The sequence below is a fragment of the Notothenia rossii genome (assembly GCF_949606895.1).
Source record: "Notothenia rossii genome assembly, chromosome: 10".
Classification (NCBI taxonomy): Eukaryota; Metazoa; Chordata; class Actinopteri; order Perciformes; family Nototheniidae; genus Notothenia; species Notothenia rossii.
The window spans coordinates 23,256,646-23,266,228 of record NC_136908.1 but is presented as its reverse complement, the minus strand read 5'-3'; the positions used below and the strand labels follow the sequence as shown (position 1 = coordinate 23,266,228).

Below are 9,583 nucleotides of genomic sequence, written 5' to 3'. Positions count from 1 at the left end.
CCGCCAACTCCTGACGGAATCACCCTGCTCTTTAGCTGCTAAATGGGGGGTCTCCCATTGACCGAAAGCCCATTTGTCCGATGGTCCATTGCTCCAAAAATAGACACTCTGCTACTATGCAAAGGCATGACTAATCCTAATCTGCTTCTGATTGGCTATAGTACTTGGTTTGGATTGGTTGGGTTTAATATCATGGTTAAGGATCATTCATTTGTGTCATTCAACTTAATTATTAGCCATGCGCTTCTGTTTGTTGAAGGAGAGCGATTATTTTTTAGAGCAATGGGACTTCTGAGCAATGTGCATTTGTTTTCAGAGTAAGGGACCATTGGACAAATTCGTATTCGGCCAAATGGGACATTCTACGCACTTTGGGGTATCTGAACAATGGGATGGGACCACTAAATGCTCCACTGTGTCTGTATGATGAGCAGGTAATGTCCAGTAAGCTTTCTGCTGTGGTTAAAAATGACGCTTTGAGAGGGTCGAGTTGTGGGGGGAAAGCTAAAAAAGGAACTGAAATGTACTATAAAGCTGAGGTGAGCTGCAGATTAAGGGGAAACATATATAATAGTTCACCCTTACAAGTAACCACTTTCACATGTTGACATTGTTTCAACATCGTCTTTTGCTACAGGGTTAGGAAAAAGATTATTACAGTAATCAGACTTTAACCACAATCTAACTACAGATACGTAGTTGACACAGAAAAATGCTACCGAGATGACTTTCAGTAACGGGAACAAGTGTGTTCCTGAAGATTCATCAAAAAAAACCTTTGAAGATTACATCTCAACTCTGCATTATTTCAGGTAACCTCATTTCCAGACAACAAGGATTAATAACTGATGCAATTTCTTGTTTTTGTCCACTTTGGCAAGAATACTGACAAACCAGGAGGTCATACAATTTTAAAAGATTTTTCAAACATCACTGTTCTTTGAAATTATAGAAATTCCACAAGAGCAAATACGCAGCTAAGCTGTCAAAAAATGACGTTTTCAAGCCTGCGAATTTCCGTTTTATTGAGTTTCAATTCCTTTTATCAAGGTTGGTTTTATACATTTTATTAGTTGCAGGAAACCACACTGGGAGCTACGCAGTTTGACCACGAAAGTGTTACAAGTGCAGCTGGGGTTCAAGTGCACATTCACTGTGGTTGGATGCATTTGGCCTATGAAAGGAGGAAGGGGTCTTTGTTTACTTTAGTTTATCATCTTCCCTGCATTCATTATTAATGGTATCTGTTGCAGGGATGTCATGTTTCCTATTTTTCCTTTAAATACATGATCTGTTCCCTCTTATCTGGATTAGCTGGAAGACACAAACAAGAGGAGTAATTTGGAAATTAGAATAGGCTTCAGTGTAAAAAACTCTTAATCTTGTTTTTTTCTTTTTTCACTTTCTGCATTTGTAAGCCTCCATGTGTTTGTGAACAAGAGACAAGAGAAGTCAAACACAAGAAGAAGGTGATGAAATCAGGCTGCAGGAGGTGGGGGGAGGAATGAAAGACAATTGCTCAATTTTGTATTTTTTGATTCTTCTATTTCAATTGATTTATGGTTTATCACCTCAACAAAGAAATTTGAAACTTTTTTTGCAGATCAGGGGGGTTAGTGGAGGGGAAGGGAGGGGGGGGGGTTGTCCAGCGTGGGCGTTGAATGGCGACGATGGCTGATGACTCAGGTGATGTGTCATGCTGCTATGCTATAAAAGGGAACTTTTACATTTAGTCCACACATACACAAACACACACAAGTACAGTGCACACACTGGACTCAGAAGGAGGTTTGTTTACTACCGCAAGAGAAGAAAAGATGAAAAGTAAGTTTGTTTATGATACTTTAAGAATCAGTTTATAGAGTGGTGTGTGTGTGTGTGTGTGTGTGTGTGTGTGTGTGTGTGTGTGTGTGTGTGTGTGTGTGTGTGTGTGTGTGTGTGTGTGTGTGTGTGTGAGAGTGGAGGAGGGGGGCTCTGCTGCACGTGGTCTTCACTCTTACTATGAGCCTGAGTAATTTGTGCAAGTGAAAGAATCAATTAGTGAAAGAATAAATAGGTGAGTGTGAAAAATATGTAAGCTGTGTTCAAATGTGATGGAATTTTATTTCACCTTCACAAAATGTTTGGTGTCAGGTAGGGCTGTGATTGGCTGGTCTTATGTGTGGGTGTGTGTGTGTGGTGGGACTTTCCCTTGAGTAGTTTGAACTTGTCAACAATAAGATTTTTTGCAATAATTCGCTTTATTGTTGCAATATTTTCATATACAAATGTACGTCAATATAGAAAAATAACTTAAGTGTATACTTTTACACAATTTGTGTCAGAATAGGGGTTCATGGAACCTAAAAATCTTGCTCTGATTTGGTCGACCAATCAGAGCTTTCAAGAATCTCTTACGTAGTGATAACTGAATAACTTGCCCACTCCTGACACCACCAGGATGTATGTAAACACAGTTCTATGAATGAAAGTAGAGCTTGTGGTCAGAATGAGCAATAAAGGTCTCCAGCCACAGTCCCTGGTGTTATGATGATTCTTACATTGCATAACACTCTTATCCAGTCAAACACAACTAGTCGATTACTAACCAATTAGTAAAAACCTGTTGACTCGCCAGTAAACACAGTGTGTGTATATGTCTGAAGGAAGTGAAATTCATGACTCAGCTAGACAGATGGTGATGTCATCATTGCACATCATCAGGGCACTTATTGTAATTTAGTTTGCACACTCACTGTATGAGGATCAATGCTTTAAGATATGGAGTCACTGACAGTTTTCCCCAGTGGCTGACTGTGGTACTGCAACTCAAGACGTCTGCACTTCATGGTTGACGTCACGCTATCTGTGTCAGGCTTGATGATGTAAGAGGGAACAAGACGCTGCAACATGAGAAACTGCACATAGCAGTTGCTTAGTTTGGAAATGAATAGCCCATTCAAAAGATTTTGAATATATGTTAGACTTATTATTGTTAATGACAATTTCCTGAAAAAAGGACAGATGTTTTTAAGGCAATTTTCTTCTCTCTAGAATAAAATCAATCGTGTTTAATATTTAGGCTATTGCTAATATAAAACATTGTATAGATTCATACAAAAGTAAAGCTTTGCTATGTTGTCAGATTCTGTATCTGCAGAGACCCTGCTGCCCTCGATTTTGGATTGTAATCGTTTTCCTTTGCCATAATGGAGATTTTTCTATGAAAGATAAAAGAAAAAAAGAACAAAGTTCAGTTCTTTCAAACTTCATAGCCAGAAGCAACGTCACTTTGGTTAATGGGTGCAGCAGTAACATGCTTACACTTGAAATGATTGTATTCAGTTGTTATAGTTAACATTACGTTAGGCACACCGGCGCAAATAAGGACCAAACATACAAATCGTGTGGTTCTCTCTTTGTTGTTTTAAAAAAAAAAAATGAAGTACAGCAGTTCTGCTTCAAATGTATCTCAACTGCTTTGAAATTATTCATAATTTTCATCTGAACACAGATAAAAATGTGGCTCACCACAATGATCTTTTATTTAAATGTCAATTATTACTTTTGTGGTTTGCCAGTTCTCTGAAAGTCCTTTAATTAAAGAGGTTTTTTTCTGTCATTATCAGAGAAAGTTAAGTGGGCATGTGTGTGGCACTTCCTGCCCGATGCTGTCACTTCCCAACAGAAGTTCATCAGAGGTTCGGGCTCAGATGAGGAAATGAGACTGACACGAAATACGTCAGATACTGTAGAAGTGTGTGATACATTACATGGGTGTGTTGATGTTACGTGTGTGAGTGAGCGTGTGCTGACGAAATGGTCTGATAGCTACATTAAAGAGAGCCAATTTACTTCTTAAGCAGTTCTGCTCTGACCTGCAATGCTGTCACAGCTTTTTATACTGCAAAATACATGAATGTACTGCCCGGGGATGTTTTTCTAGTATGACACAGAATTTTTGCTGATGTCTTCTTCAGTAGTTTTCCAATAGTGTGATGGAGCTATTCCACATTTTTAGTTTGTGCTGACTTACAATGACTTGTTATTGGTTGTAGAAAGACACAACCAAAAAGCTGAGGGTGCACTTTTATTGGCCAATTTGAAAGACTTCAGCTTTGAGTGAACATCTGTTTGTGATTATTTGGGGATCTAATGGGATGATATGTTTTCAGTGTGGCTCCCCTTTTGAACCATCCTATCGGTGCAGTTTTTACTGTTATCAGGTAATAACAGGGGTATAGTTTAAGGTCTTTCTTCCAGATGTTTCCTCGCATCAGCTCCCCTTTTAAGATATCGGCCTGCCTTCTGTCCAATACAATAGAACGAGATGGTACTTGTGGTGCTTGTGTCGAATGTGATTGTTTTGTGAACTTTAAAAAACTAGCAAGGCAGTGTTATATTAAGATTTCAAAGATTAAAAAACAAGCTTACTCTAGTGAAAATGTACAGCGATTGTCAGGCTGACCGCAAAAGTGTACTGGATTCTCCTCAAATTGACCTTTGACCTTAAAGTTACTGCAGTGAATGTCTGAATGGCAGTACAAGTGTTTTTTAAAGTACACCGTTTGAGACACTCATTACAAAGTGGATGTTTTCCCTCTAAAGAGTGCAGCCTGAGGCGTCAGCCGGGTGACGTCACCACACAGATCGATCTGAGTCAGACCTCTGTGCCCGCTCCCCTCTCCTTTTCTAACAGGAGGCCCAGAGCAGGCAGGGGGTGTGGGGGGAGAGAAACCCACAACATACCTCTCATTCCTTCACCCTGATGTAACACCAACAGACAGCTCATTCCTTTGTTGCTCCGGCTAATGGGTTTTCTCAAGTTGCACAAACCCGTGGATAGATTTACATGAGCTGTCTTGACTGATGTGTTATTTCCTTGATCTCCACTGACAATAAAGCCTCAGAGACCAAGATAAACAAACCACAGGGAATTAATGGGAAATATTCGTTCAAAGATTGATTAAAAGAGTTCTGGTGGAAAAAACTGAGAAATGACAGCTGGATGATACTTTCTTTGTAAAAAAACACAAGGAGGAAATATTCAAACACTGAGGCCCATTCATTCATGAGAGACACATTGACATCAAATAGTCTGCACACCTGTGGGTCAAATGATGGTGTAATGTGAAAGGTGTTTCCCTCTGTCGTAAACTCATGCAGAATCATCAGTAAAGTTCCCCGTAGCTTTACACAGAGTGTGCGCGTCATTCAGCTCTTTGTTAGGGTTTTATGGCCTGCAACTTCTGCTCCATTCACTTTTTATAGCAACAGAAGGAATGTTTTTTCAGTGAAAAAGCTCGAAAAAGAATGGATGGAGACCAAAAACAGAGGTAAAGGTTGAGTGAATTTGCGACTTAGAGTAATCACAATGTAAGAAACACAGCAATAAAGTATCCATCTATCTTGGACCTTTTTAGTAGAATTAATGTGAAAGAATGTGTAGATAAATATAAAATATTTAGAAAAACAAACTAATTCTGCCATTTTTGCTGAGATGATTTTTCTCAGGACCACATGACACTGCTTCTCAGAAATACAAATGATCAGTCTGCAGTAATCTCGGTTTCCAATCCCCGCATTAACACACTCGGCCACTAAATTTGCTAGCAGTAAATCATCATCTGACCTATAAACCTCTATTCACATCTGCGGAGCTTTAAATCTGAACTGCTGCATCAGGGTTTTTAAATGTTTGGACAACCCAATGCAACGTATTTCTGATGATCAAATGGAATGGCAGTGCTTCTGACATATGGAATCATCTTGTGTTGACATGTGCATGGTTTTTCTAGATTGAGGTTAGCAATAAAAATGTGTTTTCATGCAACTTTGTGGTTGTGGGACACTACAGTCTAAACTGCAGCCAGTAGCCCCCCATTGTGTGTGCAGTTTTGAGTGAATCTGTAAGCTGAAATGCAATTCTGCAATACATGGCAGTGTGACGAAATAACATTTACAGAAAAGAAACACTACAATTATAGGAAACACAAAAACAGGAAGATGTCACAAGCGGTGATTTTTAAATGTATAATCTTGTCTTTTCAGTAATCGATGACTGCATCCCTTGTCTTCTCCATCTGCTGCTATTGGCTGGGCTGTGTGTCCCTTCATCATCTTATCCCGCCTCTCCTCTGTGTGGCATGTTGAGATCCATGATCCATCAGGTGGACAGGTTAACGAAATTATCCGGAAAATTCCATAACTTGGTAAGATTTCTCTATACTACCTGTCCCGGCTAATAAATTGATATTAAATGTATTTTCATCTTAAATATGGTCGGTTTATAGATGTCCAATCAGGGTAGAAGGAAGAAGACAAATATATATATTTGGTCTTATTGATTTCTGTTTGAACCTTTTATCCAAGTTTTTTCTGAATTTGCTCAAAATCCAAGTTATATCTTAGAATCTTTCATTTTTTTAAAGCCAACTTCTTTTCCCATCATGCTCCAAACAGACAGGTGAAGAACTTGAACACCTAGAGGTTGCGGGAAACAGACTGGCTGGTCTTCCTGATATGAAACACACTGCGGCTCATATTGACTCACTGAAGGTAAAGGACTAGAATCAAGGAAATCCTTTATATATAGAAAGGTTGTTTGTTGTAGGTAGTTATATAATGGCTCTCTGTCTACTCAATGTCTTCACAGGTGAATGAGTCTCTCTCCCAGTTGTTCATGTACACTCAGTCCTTCAGGCTGCATGTTGATTGGTTGAAAACAGCCAAAGAAAACGTCAGTCTGTCCTCCCAGACAGCAAAGGAGGCCAACACTCACCTCCTTCATCTGTCCACCTTCCTGAATGCATCACTTCACCAGGTGAGAGGAGCAACATTGTTTGGTTCATATACAGGGATTATTTGAATCCCAAACATTTAAAATTAAATAAAACAGGAGATTCACTGAAAGAAAGAAAGAAAAGAAAGAAAACTTCTGTTTGTCAAGGGGTGGATTTCCCATTAAGCTATACAAAGTGTGTCCCTAAATGGGAATTCATCTTATGTTATTTGACTTCATAGCCACAGCCATACCCTCTACTAAACTCTGATCATCCTTTGTATCTTTAGATCGGCGAAGAGGTTCCTCCTTCGGAGTCTCCCTCCCTCCCTGAGGTCTCCACGCCCTTCCATGTGCTTCAGTTCTCTGTTCAGATCTCTAAACGGCTACGAATGTTTTGCTTCTGGTCAAAAAGGGTTTTGCTGATTATCCAGAGACTATCCCGATGCCCTCAACATTAAGCCTCAGCACATAAGCAACTGCAAATATCTTCCCACAAAAACACTATTCACTATTGGGAGTTTCACCAAGTGAAGAATTTTAGACATGGAAATGCCAAGTCAGTTGGTCCAGCATGAAAAATCTCAACATCTATTGAATGTATTGATCTGGCGTTGACAACAGATGCATGGTGGATGCATTTACATGACTTGTGATCCCCTGACCTTTCCTGTAGCACCACCGATAGGTTCCAAATTCCACTTATTAAGTGAAACATTTCCATGTCCACTGGATGGTTTGGCAAAAATGTGATACAAACATTCATGGTCCACAGATGATTAATGCTATTGACTTTGATGATCTATTGAATTTTGACTTAGACTTTTCCATAAACCTAAAGTCCCACCATTAAGTTTACACATACGGTCTTAAAAGAAATGTCTGTCCATGCCATGAAATGTAGGCCTATAATTCACTTACCCTTCAACATGATTTGTTTCCCTTTAATGATCTTTCACTTCTTACTCCACCACTTGGTCAACATTGTACCTAGTCCAATATCTTGGTTTATGACCAATAACCGGAAAAGCTAGTGACATTCCCAACAGTAGGCCTATTACCTTTGTGTTTTGTGCTACTCGCAAAACGTTAGCATGCTAAGATGCTAAAATAAGACGAGGAACCTGCTTAGCATCGGCATGTTAGCATTATCATTACAAGCTAGCTTAAGTTAGAATCAAACAATGAGTATAATAAGAATTTCCAGGAGTCATATAATCGCAGAGTTAAAACAGTTTTGACGCTAATGTAGCTACATTGTAGAACGTTGAGTTCTACGATTCAGCTGTAAAACAGAATGTATGTTTTTGGCATGTTTTTAAGAAAGTGTGAGTACGTTTCGTTTTACATGTTTCCGATTAAAATGTGCCCTACTAATACACTCTGCACAGGCACAACTGTTACCCTTTGGGACTGTTTACATTCACAGTGCCTGCTAAATGTTGATGGAGAAATATTGTGAAACAATTAATATTTTTATACTATTGTTTTTGTAATCTATTTAGTATTCTATTTATGAGCTTTTTATATTATATGACATGGTAAGATGCAGGCATCTCACTTTTTTTCTATGGGTTATCTATGTATTATTTAATAATATTATTAATAAAGTATTGTCAGACTGTAGTTCATTTACAGTATTATTTATACATTTTGTATGTTTTCTTTTTGTAAGTTTAGTCATTAATAAAGTTCGACACTTGAAACAGAAATCTGACTGCTCCATGGTGATTTTCTGTACTTCTTTATTTATCACTTTACACTCACTTCACCAATGATTTAATCCAAAACCTAAATAACTGTGAGGTTGAAACTTATTTACTTATTGGTTGAAATGAACCAAGGCAAGAATAAAAAAAAGATTTAATCTAATTTGGAAGTTAAAAGGGATATCCTTTTGTTGCTAGTAAGTAATCTGTAAATCAAATAAATGAATACGTAACTCGCCTTTTTGTCAACATTTTGAGCTGGAAAGCACAGGTGTTACTAATCTGACTAACGATGCCTCTTTTCTACCCAGGTGTCCGATTAAGCAATGAGAGAGTGACTGTTAGCCACCATGCAGGAACACAAATTCAGACATCATTAAATACATTATTTTTGCCTGTGCTTTTTCTGTACTTTAACAGAATGCCTTGTGTGAAAAAACCCACAAAAAAACCAATATGTGTGTCCGTGCCTTACAAATTCTACTCAGTAACCATTACCAAGAAATAAGCCACAATGATGTTTAACATTTAGTTGTAAGAAATACTTGGGTAGGGAGAGATAATGGTCATAAAGTGAATACACCAACACTGACCTTTGATACAAAACAGTGTGCATAGAGAAATGTCACTCTTTGTTGTCTAACGTGATCTCGTCCCAAAATAAAAAACACTTTGTTTTCTCTGTTTGTGTTGTTATGCATTTGCTTTGCATTTTAACAACTTTTACATGAACTGTACCCACTATAGATGAGAGCAGCATGTCAGTGCCTCGCGGATGAAATGGCTCCCCCCACTTTCCAGTGAAAACTTGGAATTGGTCCCAAATGGGAAAAATTGTTTAATCATGCCTAAAAGCTGCTGTGTCATATTGCACTTCAAACAACAAAATTCCAAAGTTCAGATGTCCTATACTTTTCTTTAGAAAAAAAGGGAAAGAAAAGAAGAGTCCAACATAAACAAAGTCTTATCCAACAATACATTAATTATAAATGTTTACAGTACTTTATATTAAAGGCATCTGGATTTGAAAAACTGGTTTCAAACCCATCACATCTAGTCAACTGTGATCTTGTAAAACCTGTGTTCCCATACAACAAAACTGCATTGTCATTTC

The 9,583-nt window shown here is 38.3% G+C and overlaps 1 protein-coding gene across 1 annotated transcript; it reads left to right on the top strand.

Moving 5' to 3' along the window:
* Positions 1-1,759: 1,759 nt before the first annotated feature.
* Positions 1,760-7,327, top strand: LOC307022585 (uncharacterized protein). Its single transcript, XM_079655426.1, has 5 exons — positions 1,760-1,824; positions 6,031-6,191; positions 6,442-6,537; positions 6,635-6,802; positions 7,051-7,327. The coding sequence occupies exons 1-5, from the start codon at positions 1,818-1,820 to the stop codon at positions 7,219-7,221; spliced, it is 603 nt and encodes a 200-aa protein (XP_079511552.1). The 5' UTR covers positions 1,760-1,817; the 3' UTR covers positions 7,222-7,327.
* The last annotated feature ends 2,256 nt before the right edge of the window (positions 7,328-9,583 follow it).

Bases quoted from the DNA above. Each gene is read 5' to 3' on its own strand.
- LOC307022585 (XM_079655426.1), top strand. The intron at 6,538-6,634 runs GTAAAGGACTAG...ATGTCTTCACAG, and splicing joins CTCATATTGACTCACTGAAG to GTGAATGAGTCTCTCTCCCA. The intron at 6,803-7,050 runs GTGAGAGGAGCA...TTGTATCTTTAG, and splicing joins TGAATGCATCACTTCACCAG to ATCGGCGAAGAGGTTCCTCC.